This window comes from Plecotus auritus (assembly GCF_963455305.1).
Source record: "Plecotus auritus genome assembly, chromosome: 14".
Classification (NCBI taxonomy): Eukaryota; Metazoa; Chordata; class Mammalia; order Chiroptera; family Vespertilionidae; genus Plecotus; species Plecotus auritus.
The window spans coordinates 6,916,919-6,934,734 of record NC_137780.1 but is presented as its reverse complement, the minus strand read 5'-3'; the positions used below and the strand labels follow the sequence as shown (position 1 = coordinate 6,934,734).

Below are 17,816 nucleotides of genomic sequence, written 5' to 3'. Positions count from 1 at the left end.
GGCAGGCAAAGGAATGGGAACACTTTATAACTGAAGAAGGGAAGGCTTTGGGTATGCCCTGATTGGAGACTATTGTCATGGGGAAGCTGTCCGTGGCTAAGTAGGAGCAGGGCATCCTATATGACTAGTTAGGGGAAGCATTTTTGGCTTTCTCTGGTTGGTCCTAAGTTGGAAGAACTGGGACAAACTTTAGGGAAGCTGTCAGTTGTCAATGGAGTCCTGGCCACTTAGGGCCAATTGTTACAGGATTTATTGTTTGTTGGGGATAGGAGGGGAGGAGGAAGGGTGGGAAGAAATTAACCAAAGATCTTACATGCATACTAGAGGCCTGGTGCGTGGATTCGTGCACTGGAGGTTCCCTTGGCCTGGCCTGTGCCCTATCGAAATCTGGGACCCCTGGGAGATGTTGGAGAGCCAGTTTCAGTCTGATCCCTGCAGGCCAGGCGAGGGACCCCACTGTTGCACGAATCCGTGCACCAGGCCTCTAGTATTAGAATAAAAGTCACGCTCCTTGCCAGAGGTTCACAAGGCTCATGTGACCTTTCCCTGCCCACCTCTGACTTCCTCTTCAAATCCTCTTACCCTTATTCATTGTACTTCAGCTATATTGGCCTTTTTCTCTATTCCTGAGATAGATAGAGCATGTGTCTATGAGCAGTTGAGTTTTGCAATCACTGTTCTCATTGTCTGAAACACTTTGCCTGCAAATCTTCACATAGCTATTCAGATTTCAACTTACGTGTCATTTCCAGCCTGGCCTTCTCTGATCACTCAATCTTCAAGTGTTTTCCCACCTTCCCCCCATCCTTTGCTAGGGTTTTTTTCTTTGTGTCCCTCACTGTAATATAAGCTACAGGAGGGTAGGGACTTTTTCTCTCATATTCATCATGCATCCCTAAGTCCAGTACCTGGTATATATTAGCTGCTCAGAAAATACTGGTTGAATGAATGTATGACTTTGCTATATCTTGCTCAATGATCTTATGACTCTTCAAAATATCTTATTTTTTTCTGTAATTAGTTGCTACTTTATTGCCTGTTCCATCCACCCAATGAGAGCACCATCTTGTCTGCCTCGTTCATTTCTGTATTTCTGGAGTGTAGAGAAGCTCTTGGCATATAGTAGGAGGTGTAGTCAGTAGATATTTGTTATGAATGAGTAAGACAACATATTCCATTTTCAAAGGTATTAAAATCAAGAGTGGAGAGAAACATCACTGTGACACAGAATAACAAGGGACTGTGAAATTTCTGGAGAAACTGAGATCGGGAAAGGCGAGTCTTAACTGGCAAGGCAAGAGTGTTGTGGTTAGATTTGTGCTTTGAGATGAAAACCTCTTAACAATTCCCAAGTCAGGGGATCCAGTGGGTCCAGCGTGGAATCTAAAGAAAATTTCTCACATGGCAAAGAAATGCTACCGTGTATCCAGAAGATTACAAGCATTCAGTAAATTCTCATTGATTAATTCCTTGTCACAATTTCTTGACATAGAGAGACCTTGCCCACCTCTTTGACAGGTACCCGTCCTAATGAACTACATTTCCCAGCATGCATCAGAATCAAGGCGGTTTAAAAATGGACTACAATTCCCGGCATGCCGCGCCCCGGCAGAATGGATTACACGCCCCAGCAAGGGGGGTCGAGAGCCTATCAGGGCGGGGTGGGGCGGGTCGGGGCACCAGAACCGGTTTAAGGAAGCACCGGCGACGGCTGTGCAGGAGGATGGAGGCGGTGGTGTTCGTCTTCTCTCTCCTCGACTGTTGCGCGCTCATCTTCCTCTCCGTGTACTTCGTATCCTTACCTGAGGCGGGCGGAGGCCTCCCCGGGGCCCGCCGCCGGAGGGACGGGCAGAGGTTGGGCCCGGGTGGGGACCAGGGCAGGTGCGTGGGAAGGAGGGTGCGGGCCGCCGGGACCGGTGTGGGTGTGGCGAGCCGGGACAGGAGAGAGCCCGGACAGGAGAGAGCCCAGCAGCCCTCCGCCCCGCTTGCCCTGCCCCGGCTGCGGGCCGCGGGTCCGAGCGGGCCTCTCCCGTAGCGCCCCGGCCGGGCCTGCCCGCTGCCGCTCGCCCCCGCGATGCCCGGACCAGCCCTGCCCTGAGCGGGGCATCTTGGCCTTGTCAGGTCTTCAGAGGAGAGGGGGCGCGGGTTGCCTCCCTGTGGCCCTCGAGAGACAGGTTGGCGGGGTTTTTTTGGAGCTCCCCAGGGCCAGGTCCTTTGTCAGATGCGGGGTGTCCCCAGAGCGAGTGCCCACGTCCTGGGGTGCTCGCTCCTGGACCCGAGGGCGTTGGGGCGAGCGGAGGCGCTTTGCCGCCTCTGGTCATTCTCTGGACACTCCCCCACCCCCGCCCGCCCGCCCGCCCGCCGCTTTGTTCTCGGGGGTTTAGGAACTTGGAGGGACCTTTCACGTCCAGGAGTTGATTCTTTTAAAAAACGGGTGAAGTACCCCCTTCCCCGTGCCGTTTTGTAGGAAGTGTTGGGAAGGATGTATTTTAAAAACCATCTGCAGTTGATGCTTTCGGTTGCCCCTGGCGGCTGCCGATCTGTGAAGGTAGTAACTGGGCACGTGCTATATATATAGTTCCCAGGTCGTTCCTCAACTTGCCCGCTTTTCTGGGTCCGTCCATGTTCAGAACTTCAGTGTGTCGCGTGTAGCTCTTCATTCCAGCTGCATTTCCAGGCCCACAAAGGTGGTTACTAGCCCCTAGGAGCTGTGTGCGCTGCAACTCTTCCTGCCCTTGAGGGAGCATCCTAGTCTTCGTGGTCGCCCAATTCATTGAAGTAATTAAATTAAATATAAACCAGGAAAAACGCCCGAGAAGCTGCATTGTTCTTCTTCCCTTGGAAACCACACGTGCCCTTGTCGGACAGATTTAAACGTTTAAACGTTTTGTTGGCCTGAGTAGCCTGGCTTTAGGTGGCTTTACCGAGTGTGGCTTCAGACATTATTATGGGAGAAGAGTTTGATGTCGGGCCTCCTTGCTTAGCTGGATATTCGCACATTACTTCACCTCTCTTCAGCCTTCGTTTTCTCTTTATTTTTTAAATATATTTTTTATTGATTTCGGAGAGGAAGGAAGAGGGAGAGAGAGATAGAAACATCCAGGATGAGAGAGAATCATGGATCCGTTGCCTCCTGCATGCCCCCACTGGGGATCAAGCCCACAACCCCGACATGTGCCCTTGACCAGAATCGAACCTGGGACCTTTCAGTTCGCAGGCCAACGCTCTACCCACTGAGCCAAACTGGCTAGGGCTGGTTTTCTCTTTAAAATGTGTGGAGGTTCTTACTTCCCCGTTGTGTGTGTGTGTGTAGTGAGAACAGGTGCTAAGCACCTAGCAAGTGCCCGTCCCATGGCCAATATTCAGTTAACTATTGCTCCGCCTTCCTCTGGTGCAGTCGCCTGAGGTTTGAAAGGGCAGCATCATTTGCCTGCGTTTTGATGACCTGTGTCCCTCTTGTGACAAAGGAACTGGAGCTTACACTCAGGGAAATGAAACTTGGGTTTCTCGTTTTGCAGTTTGGAAAATCAGGCTCGATATCTTAAAATAGCCTTGGCGTATACCAGTTTAATATACATAGAAAAATGTTAGGTGGAATATTTGACCGTGAGGTACAGTCAGGGAGTGTTTTGATGAATTCAGCCTATTGTATGACTGTGTTTTTGGGTAGTGAACTAGCTTTCTTTATTTTTTATTTATTTATTTTTTAATATATTTTATTGATTTTTTACAGAGAGGAAGGGAGAGGGATAGAGAGTTAGAAACATCGATGAGAGAGAAACATCGATCAGCTGCTTCCTGCACACCCCCTACTGGGGATGTGCCCGCAACCGAGGTACATGCCCTTGACCGGAATCGAACCTGGGACCTTTCAGTCTGCAGGCCAACGCTCTATCCACTGAGCCAAACCGGTCAGGGCTGAACTAGCTTTGTTAATATGACAGCCAAGAGGTAGAAAGTGGGCAGGGTAGACATTCTGTAGAGATAGGAGTTTTCCTGGACTTTGAACCCTGAAGAGCTCCTGCAGAGAAGGAAAGGGGAGGCTCTTTATAGTCACACACGGGCAAGAGCAAAGGTATGCCCATGACATCTGTGGGTGATGGGGTTAAGGAGCACCTGGAGCGCATGGTTGATGTTGGTGGTAGTAGAAGCTCAGGGTGGAAAGGCTGAATTAGGAATTAGATCAGATTTTGGAAGCCTGGGATGTTAAGGAGAAAGGCTTTCCACTTCTATTCTCTAGGCCAGTGGTCGGCAAACTCATGAGTCAACAGAGCCAAATATCAACAGTACAACGATTGAAATTTCTTTTGAGAGCCGAAAACCGACTTCTGCGCATGGGCCACGAAGTTTCAATCGCACTGTACGTGCGCACCCGCACGTGGTATTTTATGAAAGAGCCACACTCAAGGGGCCAAAGAGCCGCATGTGGCTCGCGAGCCGCGGTTTACCGACCACTGCTCTAAGGCGGTAGGGAGCCATTGAGAAATTTGGACATGAAGTGGTGTGCTAGGAAGATGAATCGGCAGAGTGGGTTAGAAACAGGAAAGACTGGAAGGTAAGAAACCACTGGGGTTCACCTGGGCTTGAGAAAGGGTGTGGGCAGGCGGAAGGAGGGATCGATGAGAGTGGAATCGGGAAGGGGTGATTGCGAGGGCCTGGCAGCCGCTGATTACGAGATAGGAAACAGAAGGCAGACACACCTTGCCATGTTTTGAGCCTGGGCAAATGATGCTTGTGTCATGGACAGAAATAAAACAAATGGGAGATGAAATAATTTGTGGAGAAAGTGCTAAGTTTGGCTATAGCGTATTGAGGTCATAGGGGAATATTTATGTGAAGATGTTTTAGAATGTAATGGAAAACATTTGTTTATACTTGCATTGCTGAGCATTTTCAAACTTAAAAGTAGAGACAATAATGTAATAAGCCGCATGTTTCTATCACTCGCCTTCAGCGATTTTCAGCGTTTTGCCGCTATTTGTCATCTCTCTCCCAGCTAGTGGGGGAGGTGGTGGGGCATTTTAAAGGAAAGCCCAGGCATTGTCTTTCAGTTGAAGACTTTTTCCTTTTGTCTATCTGTCCCTCAGATGTTTATTTGTGAGTTTATATTTTGTACTAAAAACCATTTTTTTGCTTAATTCCAGTATAATATATGTTTATTGTAGAAAGTGTGGGAAATAGAGAAAAATATTAGGAAAACAAATATTTGTAACCCAACTTTTGCAGCATATGGACTGCTAACATGTCCATGCTGAATTTATAGTTGTGTGTTCTGTTGTTTTTTTTTAATATCTTAAGTCTTTAAGGGCATTTTATGGCTATATCATAAGTAAACACTATTTTTCTACTATTGAGAATTCAGGTTTTTAACATTTACACTGTTTCTATAGGTCTTCTTTTTCCATTTCTTATAGCCACTGTTTGGCATTTGAGGAATTCAGATAGAATGTCCTGCATGGGTCACATTAGAATTGAGCACAACGAAAGGATTATTTTGTGAAAATCATTTATTTGTTGAAGGAACACAAATGAGAAAATTGTGTTGTCAAATGAGTGAGCTTTAAGGAAATAACTAACTTTTTTCAAGTCAAGTCTACTTCTGCCTTGCAACTGGGATTGCTTTCTGAAACTTACAAAACAAAAACTTGTTATAAAAGAAGTCTAAAAATTCCTTATCTTGATCATCAGATAATTACATTGTCTGATTTAGAATGTGATTACATTAATGCTAGATCATGTTGCTCGAAATTAAACAAGGTAAGACATTTCTTTGCTCATTTTCTGACATTGAAGGCAGTTCTCTGTTTTCTTTTTTTTTTTTTTAAATATATTTTATTGGTATTTCACAGAGAGGAAGGGAGAGGGATAGAGAGCCAGAAACATCGATGAGAGAGAAACATCGATCAGCTGCCTCCTGCACACCTCCTACTGGGGATGTGCCCGCAACCAAGGTACATGCCCCCGACCGGAATCGAACCCGGGACCCTTCAGTCCGCAGGCCGACGCTCTATCCACTGAGCCAAACCGGTTTCGGCAGTTCTCTGTTTTCTGTGTGAGATCATTACAGATAATCAACATGTATATTTGATTTCAGAGTGCATATTGTCTCTTATTGGAATGCCGGTAGAACTATGTGTTTTGCATATTTTTAAATCATAAAACTACTAGAAGACCTAACTTGGAATTTTGTTCCTTTATTCTGCTTCTTCCTTGTGCCTTTGTCCACAGAGCACATTGTTCCTCAGACTGGGTAAAGGTTTCTTACGAGGGTAATTGTTCTTGTTTTCTGTGTCTCCCCCCCCACCCCCCCATGGAAAGAAAGCTTATTCTGTCTCCTGTTGAATGAAAGGCCTTCTTTTGGTGGCTTGCTGAGAAATGGAATTAATTAGCTGATTTGTTTTAAAGCCACTTTGCCTTTGGTTTCTAGTCAGAACTTTAAATTGGCAAGAAGATTCTGAATTGCAAAGCTTATCTAGATGCAGAGAAACCCGTTGGTCCTGATTCAGTTGAGATGAGTAGACGGAAGAGCTTTCTAGATAAAAGTTCATATAAAAGTAATACTGAGAGGTGCTTTTGGCCTGACCTGAAAGTGATTTCCAGGTGTTTTTACATCTTCAGTCTATATAAGCTTCTCTGGCCCAGAGGGAAATAAAGATACACTTGGAAAGTTAAAATTTCTAGTAAACTATATTCCTTCTCTCTACTTTTCTTTCCCTTTCTCTCTCTCTCTCTCTCTCTCTCTCTCTCTCTCTCTCTCTCTCTTCCCCTCTCCCCCCCTCCCGCTCCATCCCTCTTTCTTTCTGTCGAATTTTCCAGGACACCGTTTAATACAACGATAGATTTAAATAAAATATTTTATGTTTATCTATGCTTTGAGAGTTCTCTTTAAATTTTTTATTGAGTTATTATTATATGTAACATTAAATTAGTTTCAGGCCTTCTCATCTTTAGAGAAATGACTACATATAATCAGATGGATTGTGTCTTTACATTTCTTGCTTTCTCAATATTTTAGGTGGGTATTTGTTGGTTTTTTAAAAATAAAAATAAAAGTCTAAATACCAAGAAAAGCTTATCTGGATTCTTCTACTGAGAAAATTACTCCTTCAGTTCGAAGTTCAGTAATTTTTTTAACCTGAATTTTTATAGGTAACTTTTCCTACTTTCCACAGCTGATAATAGCGCATGATCCCACTTCAGGTTTGTTTGACTTTGCTGCTCACACTTAAGTTAAATTGGTCACATTTTAAAAATGCATATACATATTAAAAAGTTTCAGTTTGTTGCAGATTAGGTGTAAGGCTCAGAAAACCCCTCCTTGTTTGCAAAAAAAGAAAACTCTGAATGCAAGAGACCTGGGGCAGTATGCCTGGACTTACTATACTCTGTGCCACTAAGTAGTGGGGCAACTTACTTAATCTCTCTGAGTTTTACTTCCCTCATTTCTACAATAGGGAATCTCAGGTTTTGGCTCCATAAGTATTAGCTTCTATTAACTTCTATTAAAAAAATGTCTACTCTTAGGAGAAGAAGACCATTGATGAATTGAGAACCTGCTACAATGGTGTTGAGGCATGAGAAGTAGAACATTGCCCTATAAACCAAGAGTATAGATAAGGGCATCTGAGTGCTATGAAGCCAATAGGCTGGGATTCTGGTAGCTTAGTTCATTATCATATTTGTTCAACTTTGAGCTGTTATTGTTAAAATACTTTGTCTTTCTGTGTGTGTGTGTATGAGTGAATGTGAAATGATTTCCTTCCGGATTCTGGAGATTGTCAAATGTTTAAGGCTGATATTCTGACGTGAAAGGCAGCATGCATGTGGATATACTATCCCAAATTAGAGTAGGGGGCTTCAGCATAGGTATCGGTTATAAAAAGTAAACAATACTCGATTTCCCCCCAGTTGTCATTCATACCTGCTTAGTGAATGACTTGGAACATTTGCTAAGGACAGATAAGACAGTTGAAATTTAAGAGCATTATTTGCAAGCTGTGTCCTGATCTGTCTGCATGGGCTAAGCAGTTACAGCAGTTTGCAAATTGGGACATTGAGTCTAAAAATATCTTGAAACACTAGCTTGGAAGTTCCCCGACCCTTGGTTGATGTAGCTTTAAATGACATGTCATTCGGGAAGAACCCAGCAGTGAGATGTGTGCTCTGTTCTCCCCTTGCAGTGGATCATTCCAGAACTGATTGGCCATACCGTTGTCACTTTATTAATGCTCGTTTCATTGCACTGGTTCATCTTCCTTCTCAACTTGCCTGTTGCCACTTGGAATATATATCGGTGAGTCTTGTTTGTTTACTGTTTTGTGTCGGGGACGTTTAAAGAATTTTTTTTTTTTTTAGCTTAACAGCTTTTCCTTCTCCAATAGGAGATTCGTGGAACTCAGGGACATTTGCATTTCCTAGAATCAGGGTTGAGAACTGAGTTTGGGGCAAAAGGGGGGAAGAACTACGAGAAGCTTGGACGTGAACGCAGGGAGAGGCCACGGGCAGTATCAGGCGAGGCCCTGTGTGTGGCACAGAGGTCCCGGGTCTGGATGTTGAAGCCCGGATGCTTGTTAGACTCATGATTGCTCTCCAAGTACCCCAGTTTCCTTATTCGTAAAAGGAATCAATCAAGGAGGAAGACTGTCATGTGCAGCTATTACAGACACAGTGATATTAAATAAGTAGGAAGTGTTACATGTTATCTGAAGAACCCTAAGGGACTCCATAGGATTAACTAGAATATATTAAATATAGTATTATCAGATTTTGTTTAAAAGTTGGAGTCTGTTGTGAGTCTGTGGGAATTGGGCTGGATCTGGAACGAGGGGCACGCTTACGGCGCCCTGACCTTCTGTGTTGACTTAGAGCCCTGTTTGTAGTTCCCCACTGAGGTCCTGCCGCCGCCACCATAACAAGTACATTTCTTACTTGTGTATTTGGCACCTCATCTGTGTGTTTTTTTATTTTTATTTTTATTTTTTTTAAATATATTTTATTGATTTTTTACAGAGAGGTAGGGAGAGGGATAGAGAGTTAGAAACATCGATGAGAGAGAAACATCGATCAGCTGCCTCCTGCACACCCCCTACTGGGGACATGCCCGCAACCAAGGTACATGCCCTTGACCGGAATCAAACCTGGGACCTTTCAGTCCGCAGGCCGACGCTCTACCACTGAGCCAAACCGGTTTCGGCATCTGTGTGTTTTTTTAGTTACGTAAAGTCAGACATCGAATTTTTAGTCTGAATTATCCCTTTACTGTCTTGATTGAAGAGTTTTATTTCATCACAGTAGCATTTATTCTAAATCATTTCTATTCTGTTTTCTTTAAATTGCTCTTTTAAGGTCGGTACTGTTCATAAACCATGCAGTTGGAGACATTATCTATTGATCAGCAGAAGCACAGAGAGGAGGTTTCTGGTCTGGACATAGAGCCTTTTTATTATCATCTGAGAAATGGGATAATTATATCTGACACTACCCTTCCTTATAAAGAGGAGAAAGCGAGGGGATTTGCATTAATTGATTTGGAACCTTTTAGATAAAGAAGTTTCTAAGAACTTGATAAAATTGGTTTGGTTTGGAGCTCCCTCCAGTGGTTTTCTACAGAAGATGTGTAAGAGGGTGTCAGTGCACAAAATACTCTTCTCTGGAGTGTTATTGTATGGTTTCAGAAGGCAGAAAACGACACCAAAAATTAACAGTATTGTATCTTTCAAAAGAAAACTAATTGGTGGTCTGTGACTTTACCATAATACCCTGTTCATATTCGGTCTGAATTTAAAACTGCTATGATTGGCTCACTTTTAAAGGTTGACTATGATTGGTTACTTAGTTTTGACTATTTCTGCTGATGATTTGATTTTCCTTCTAATATATGTGCATCCTTTAATTTATCAGGTTCATTATGGTGCCAAGTGGTAACATGGGAGTGTTTGATCCAACAGAAATCCACAATCGAGGGCAGCTGAAGTCACACATGAAAGAAGCCATGATCAAGCTTGGTTTCCACCTGCTGTGTTTCTTTATGTATCTTTACAGGTGAGTTTACCTGTAAACTGGCCTCTCCTGGATCCCATGCCTGCTTTTGATGGGTTAGATACTATACTGTAGGATTTAGCATTGACATTGCAAGCTCTGGGGAGTTATGTGAATTTCTTGTAGGTTTTTATATATGTCATTGAATCAGCATTCTGTCTGACCTCGAACAGAGTTACTCTCTATTATTAGTTATTCCTTAGCTGTAAAGTTGTCAACATGCTTAAATTGTCTTTGCTACTCTGTGAGGTCTCACTGCATGTTTTTTTTTTTAAAAATATATTTTATTGATTTTTTACAGAGAGGAAGGGAGAGGGATAGAGAGCCAGAAACATCGATGAGAGAGAAACATTGATCAGCTGCCTCCTGCACACCCCCTACTGGGGATGTACCCGCAACCAAGGCACATGCCCCTGACCGGAATCGAACCCGGGACCCTTCAGTCCGCAGGCCAGTGCTCTATCCACTGAGCCAAACCGGTTTCGGCATAATGTGCTTAATTTTTAATCCTTGTGTTGAGATGAAAAATAAAGAGCAAAGAAATGTAAAGAACATGATGTTACACCTATTTTCATTTTTGCCACTTTTTGAAGTTAAACCGTAAGAAGGTATCTTTACCATCATATACAGTATATTCCCTATGTTTCTGAAGAGACAAAAAGCAAGCAGGGATCAGCTTAGCTCAAGGTTATTCTTGCTTCACCCTCCCCACCCCTTCAGGTTTTACATTGTTGGAGCACAGCGTTGAGTGGCCATTCCCTGGTCTCGCTAGCAGGAGCTTCTTGGGACAGCTGTGGGTACAGCACGTAGTCACACTTCCGGGAGTTAATGTAGGATTAGGGAGCAGTGTCTTCCTTAGTAGACCAACACGCCTTAAGAATTAAAAATGCAAGACAGTTTATTAGCTCTCGGTTGTTGAACGTCAAGCAATGGGAAGATACAGGCTGAAGACGGGGCTTAGAGGAATCAGGAACGGTCCGGGGCAGGTGTAAGGTGTGGTTCTTTACAACCGAGGAAATGACAGGCAACCTGGAAGGGTTCGACCGAGTTAGCTGCACTCCGCCTTCGCTGCACCCTTCCTTCCTCTTCTCTTTCCTTCTTAGCTTGTCATGTTTAGGCTCATTGCTGTTACCTTACCCCTGAGTCACCCATGGCTCACGGGATCAGGATGAAAGAATAATCTCAGATGTCCTTTGCTCTTAGCTTTTGGTTGCTGTTGTTTAAGAGTGGTTTTATTTCCAAAATCATCCGATTCCCAATGCAGGGATTTTATGCTGCTCCTTTGTGTGTCGCTGGCCACAGCTTGCATGGGTGCCTTGCATATGGCATTCGTTCAGCATTTATTAAATAGAATTAAAGGGAAAAAATGCCGTCTTTTAGAGATTGGTAGAATCTGCTGCTGGTTTGTTTAGTTACTGGTGTAGGGCCATCTGGGCTCTACCTTAGCCACTGTGTGACCTGGGGCAGGTTTCTTAACCTCTCTGTGCCTCAATTTCTTCCTCTGAAAATGTGAGAGTAATAGTACCTACCTTATCGGTTGATGTGGACTAGATGAGATAATGTCTGTAAGCACTGAGGTTTGTGCCGACCTAAACTCTAAAAAAAAATCTTTAAAAAAAGATTACTACCATTAATCTGGTCTGTGCACTGAGTACACTTAGTATGATTAACTTTGAACTACTAGTCTTTAAACAGCTCATACCATTAGTAATGCCGGGTTATTTCTGTGTATTTCATCATTTGGTCTCAGTAGAGCAAAGCTGATTCCACTAAAGGAAATGGTAGTTTGTTACTGTGGTGGTTTTAATAGAGGATTTATTGAGAGACTGCTACATGTCAGGTGACACAAAGGAACAGCACACGGTCCCTCTGTAAAAGCCAGGAGCCTGGGTTGCTGTGGTTGGATGTTATTCTGGAATGTGAGTGACGCCGCCCACATCAGAGGAGGCGCGTCTGGGAAGAGCTCCCAGTGCAGGGCTAGCAGTGGAGCCAGCGGTGCGAAGAGGAGGTGTGGAAGGAGCCCATGCCTCTGCCCCGGGCCGAGCGGCCGGCTTCCCAAAGCAGAGGCCTGACTGTGAGGCCCGAGGAGCAATGTCCTAGGTCCGTGGTCGGCAAACTGCGGCTCGCGAGCCACATGCGGCTCTTTGGCCCCTTGAGTGTGGCTCTTCCACAAAATACCACGGCCTGGGCGAGTCTATTTTGAAGAAGTGGCGTTAGAAGAAGTTTAAGTTTAAAAAATCTGGCTCTCAAAAGAAATTTCAATCGTTGTACTGTTGATATTTGGCTCTGTTGACTAATGAGTTTGCCGACCACTGTCCTAGGTTGACGGGGCAGGACGGGGAGGCGGGGTTGCAGGCACAGGGTTGGCATACAAAGATCTGGCTAGAGAATTCGTTTTTTCCCTGGACATAGCTTGTTTTTCCTAGATGACAGCCCAATATTGGTGTTAGGTTATAGTCCCCACCCCCACCTCGATTACCTTATTTTTTAGTGAAAAAAACATAGGGCACCGAGAAACCCCAACATAGACTTCCTTTTCTTCCGGTGTAAATAATCGTCTTTCACTCAGATGGGTGTGCCTAGATGAGCCTTAGGGGTACGAGTCGGGACACACCGGACTGAGGGACATGCCTAGGGAAACGTGGGTAACCTGAATTTCTTCTCTCCGCAGTATGATTTTGGCGTTGATAAATGACTGAAGCTGGAGCAGCCGTGGTAGAAGTCAGCTACACTACAGTGCACAGTCGAGGAGCCAGAGATACTTACAGCATCCGTAGAACCGTAACCATAGCAGTATATTTTTTCCTCTTGGAACAAAAAAATATTTTTGCTGTATTTTTACCATATAAACTATTTAAAAAAAACACACGAATTGAGTTTTTATAGATTTCTGGTTCTCAACTTTAGCCTGAACCCCAGCCTAGGAAGGTGTTTGTCGTCATCTGTGCGTGGAAGATGGTAACTTGGCTGTGGGAGCGGGACTGCCACCCCAGCCTTGCGTGCCAAGGGGAGGAAGGGCGCACTTTATTTATTTATTTATTTTTTAAATATATTTTATTGATATTTTACAGAGAGGAAGGGAGAGGGACAGAGAGCCAGAAACATTGATGAGAGAGAAACATCGATCAGCTGCCTCCTGCATACCCCCCACCAGGGATGTGCCCGCAACCAAGGCACATGCCCCTGACCGGAATCGAACCCGGGACCCCCCAGTCCGCAGGCCGACGCTCTATCTACTGAGCCAAACCGGTTTCGGCAAGGGCGCACTTTAAAGGAAAAGCGCGAGACAGCAGAGCTGCTCCTCGAGGTGGCGGGAAAGGCAGACACCGGCAGCACAGCTGACCGGGCACAGGAGGAAAGCCCCTTCCCCTTCCGCCTGTATCGCGGCAGCTTCCTGTGTGGAACAGGCTAAAGATTTACGGGGCTGTCAGCTAAAGCCCTTTCCTCAGAATCTAACAGAAAAAGACATTTCAAAGATCACGTACTTCTTTACGAATTTGTGACCCCTAATCAGCCATGTGCCAGGTCCAATGTCATCGCCGCCTGTAGGATGGGGAAAACTAACCAAGAGGCTTCATGTAGGAGCCACGGCCTCGTCACCCTCACCTGTGCGGTGCCGCCCGCTCTGGCCAGCCTCGTGCTTGTGTGCTGCCTGAGCCCTTGGCGCTCGGTCTCTTCATCCATCTTGCGGTGGGTTTGGAGGTGATTTGGTGGAAGAGGCTCCTCAGGTTAGAAGCAGGAATAGCCAGTCATTCGGGGGCAGGTTCCCTGGGATGCTGTCCTGCTGCGCTGGCCACTCGCAGGGGGAGCTGCAGGACCAGCCATTTCAGACCCAGCAACGTCCACCCGAACGTTCCTTGGAGCTGCGCTTGTAAATCTTGCCGCGGATGAGAGCAGTGAATCTCTCTGGCTCTGTTTGCTGGGTTAAGTGAACCTGCAAGTTTATTCCCAGTCCACGTTTGTGCTTTAATCTTAAGTATTGGCATTTAGGCAAAACACGGTATTTTTTTAAAAATATATTTTATTGATTTTTTAAAAAAATATATTTTATTGATTTTTTAAAAAAATATATTTTATTGATTTTTTACAGAGAGGAAGGGAGAGGGATAGAGAGCTACAAACATCAATGAGAGAGAAACATCGATCAGCTGCCTCCTGCACACCCCCTACTGGGGATGTGCCTGCAACCAAGGTACATGCCCTTGATTGGAATCGAACCTGGGACCCTTCAGTCCGCAGGCCGACGCTCTATCCACTGAGCCAAACCAGTCAGGGCTATTTTATTGATTTTTTACAGAGAAGAAGGGAGAAGGATAGAGAGAAACATTGATGAGAGAGAAACATCGATCAGCTGCCTCCTGCACACCCCCTACTAGGGATTTGCCCGCACCAAGGTACATGCCCTTGACCAGAATCGAACCTGGGACCTTTCAGTCCGCAGGCCAATGCTCTATCCATTGAGCCAAACCGGCCAGGGCAAAACATGGTATGTTTTATGGCAGAGTCCGAAGGGGCTATTCCCTCTGTTGAGGCAGAATGGGGCGGCTAAGCAAGGCACGTGGTTACCAAAGGATCCAACATTGCCTGTCCTTTCGACCCTGGACTAGGTTTAGCTTTGGCAGAAGCCCGGGAGCCAGCAAAACACTCCTGTGCAGGCAGGCCCACTTTCGAGGGCGGCCGTGGTGCCCAGCCACGCGGGGAAGGAGCAGTGATCAGCAGGCACAGTAACCCTGGCTCTGTTGGTCTCAGAAATGCTCCTTGTGGTTTCCTTCTGTTTCTTCCGGCAAAGAGCCAAGAACCCTAACAGAAGTTACTTTGCTCGCATCTCTCTTGAACCTTTTCCTTTGAGGCACCTTTTCAGTCTCTTCACTCTGCCTTTCTCCCTAATTTCCGGTGTCTCTTCACTTTCTACTCAGGCTGTTACAGCAATGGAAGCTGCTGGAGACTTGAAATCCTTAGAACTGAGATGCAAACAGGTTCCGTCGAGTAGCTTAAAGGTGGTGGAGGATGGTGGACCAAAACGTTTTGTCTTGTTTCAAGTATCCTCAGTGACCCAATGCAAACCCACGCAGCTGCGAGTCCGGCTGCCAGTTGACAGCCTGTCAGGCAGCACTGCGGAGGCTGTGGCCGGGAAGGTGCCTGGTTTACAACAAAGGACGGGAGCTCTTCCGGAACATGAGCTGTGCTTAAAACAAAACCACCGTTCTTGTATTGCTTGTCTGTAGCAAAGCCAGGAAAAGGGGATAACTCTAGTGTTTTTCTTTCCATTTTTTAGGTGCTTCTCTATAAATGATGTAAAGGGGGAAAGCATCAACATTTTTTAAAAAATTCATTTTTATTGATTTCAGGGAGGGGGGGAGAGGGAGAGATAGAAACATTGGTGAGAATTGTTGATCAGCTGCCTCCTGCACACCCCTTACTGGGGATGGAGCCCACAACCCGGGCATGTGCCCTGACTGGGAAGCAAACTGTGACCTGGTTCATAGGTCGATGCTCAACCACTGAGCCATGTGGGCCGGGCTGACGGGTTGACATGTTTTAACAATCAGTTTTATTCCGAGGCAAGTGGCCATCTGTAGACTAAGGGGGGTTTGTATGGTGGAGTGCTTAAAAACGAGCTCAGAGGCACCTAGCTGAGAGTCCCAGCCCCTTTATACCTATTGGTTTGTTTTAGCCTATTTCTCTCATTGGTGAAATGGAAATTGCTTGTAAAGTTACTTTGAGAATTAAGTGAGAATGCATTTAAAGTGGCTCATCCATAGTGACTGGCCCACAGTAAGCATCCAATACATTAGCCCAAATGAATATCTGTTCCATGTTAATGTTACTCAATGACCAAACAGGTGTGCAGCTTTGGGGTTAGTCCCTCTCAGTACACTTCTTGCTCCTGCTTCCAATTCTTGGTCTCATTGCTGAAGTAATATAGCATAGTCCTGTGGTTCCCCAAAACTGCCTACGAGTGGATCAGTGCCAACTGACAACATAAAATTACTTGGGGTGTAAGGTGGCTTAAAAATCTCCAAGTTAATGAAAAACATTTAGCACATTCATTAACTTGAATTGTGGATATGATCAATCATCATGACTATATCTTTTTTTTTTAATTGATTTTTTACAGAGAGGAAGGGAGAGGGATAGAGTTAGAAACATTGATGAGAGAGAAACATCGATCAGCTGCCTCCTGCACACCCCCTAACTGGGGATGTGCCCGCAACCAAGGTACATGCCCTTGACCGGAATCGAACCTGGGACCCTTCAGTCCACAGGCCGACGCTCTATCCACTGAGCCAAACTGGTTAGGGCAGTGGTCGGCAAACTCATTAGTCAACAGAGCCAAATATTAACAGTACGACGATTGAAATTTCTTTTGAGAGCCAGATTTTTTAAACTTCTTCTAAATGCCACTTCTTCAAAATAGACTCGCCCAGGCCGTGGTATTTTGTGGAAGAGCCACACTCAAGGGGAAAAGAGCCGCATGTGGCTCGCGAGCCGCAGTTTGCCAACCACTGTGTTAGGGCCTAATTATGTCTTAAGTAAGCTTTTTCCTGAGGCTATAAAAGAAAAAAGTTTTGAAATGTATATGAGGGACCCCCTTGCATCAATATGACCAAAGAAGCCACCAACCCTCACATCCAAAACGGAATTGAGCCTGGCGGGCATGTCTCAGTGGTTGAGCACTGACCTATGAACCGGGAGGTCATGGTTCGATTCCTGGTCAGGGCACATGCCTAAGTTGTGGGCTCCATCCCCAGTGTGGGGCGTGCAGGAAGCAGCCTATGGATGATTCTCATCATTGATGTTTCTCTTTCTCCCTCCCTCTCCCTTCTTCTCTGAAATCAATAAAAAAATATTAAAACAAACACAAAATGGAATTGAAAACTTGACTGAAACGCGTCCTTCCCTATTTCCTGCAGTAGCTATAATTAATTACATGCTGCTTGAATATCTTGTTAACTATGTGGTTAGAATACTGTTTCATATCCAGCAAGCTCACGTTAAGTATGCCAATAAAGTTTAAGGGAGAAGAGCTCACTGCCACAGAGTCAATGGTGACACTTAAGATGCTTGGAGGTAGTATTAGGATGATGGGATCACATGGTTTGTTGAATCTTTCTTAACCGTTTTTTCTGGAAAAAATTTCAAGAAGCCATTAAAGATGTAACCAAAGACCATCAACTTTTCTGAAGTGGGAGGGAATTGTTTTAAAACACACTCTCCGCCGAAACCGGTTTGGCTCAGTGGATAGAGCGTTGGCCTGTGGACTGAGGGGTCCCGGGTTCGATTCCGGTCAGGGGCATGTACCTTGGTTGCGGGCACGTCCTCAGTGGGAGGTGTGCAGGAGGCAGCTGATCGATGTTTCTAACTCTCTATCTCCCTTCCTCTCTGTGAAATATCAATAAAATATATATATATAAAAAAAAGAAAATCTCATTAAAAAAAAATAAATAAAACACACTCTCCGCTCTGAGGGTTAAGGCTGGGAGATTTTTACTCCTGGCGCTGGAATCAAGCATGAAACTTGCAATGCAGATGGACCCGCCGCGTCAGCTCACTCTGCGATGCACGCTGTGTTTAAAGAGAACGAGCAGGAAAGCCCCTCTGCTCTCTTGCCTGTTGGCCAGAGGAAGCCTCAGCCATGGCTCAAAGCAGTGCCTCGGCCTCCGATGGCTCTGCCACCCTAAGCTGATGGCCAGCATTTGCCTGCCAAATACTGATTTTCCGTATTTGAGCTTCCTTTTACTGAACAGAACTCCACTCTTAGAAGATCTTTAAAGAAC

At 45.3% G+C, this 17,816-nt stretch overlaps 1 protein-coding gene across 2 annotated transcripts; it reads left to right on the top strand.

Moving 5' to 3' along the window:
* The first annotated feature begins 1,606 nt into the window (after window positions 1-1,606).
* On the top strand, window positions 1,607-12,895 carry CNIH4 (cornichon family member 4). 2 transcript variants are annotated; one of them, XM_080651035.1, is made up of 5 exons: window positions 1,607-1,792; window positions 5,689-5,757; window positions 8,181-8,293; window positions 9,901-10,041; window positions 12,710-12,895. In XM_080651035.1, exons 1-5 carry the CDS (start codon window positions 1,724-1,726, stop codon window positions 12,735-12,737), a joined length of 420 nt encoding a protein of 139 aa, XP_080507161.1. In that variant the 5' UTR covers window positions 1,607-1,723; the 3' UTR covers window positions 12,738-12,895. The 2 variants fall into 2 exon arrangements, with proteins under 2 accessions (XP_080507161.1, XP_080507162.1); XM_080651036.1 differs by lacking the exons at window positions 1,607-1,792; window positions 5,689-5,757 and adding an exon at window positions 6,229-6,269.
* The last annotated feature ends 4,921 nt before the right edge of the window (window positions 12,896-17,816 follow it).

Coding starts and splice junctions, on each gene's coding strand:
- CNIH4 (XM_080651035.1), top strand. CDS start 1,724: ATGGAGGCGGTGGTGTTCGTCTTCTCTCTCCTCGACTGTTGCGCGCTC. Junction 8,294..9,900: donor GCCACTTGGAATATATATCG/GTGAGTCTTGTT, acceptor TTAATTTATCAG/GTTCATTATGGTGCCAAGTG. Junction 10,042..12,709: donor TTCTTTATGTATCTTTACAG/GTGAGTTTACCT, acceptor TTCTCTCCGCAG/TATGATTTTGGCGTTGATAA.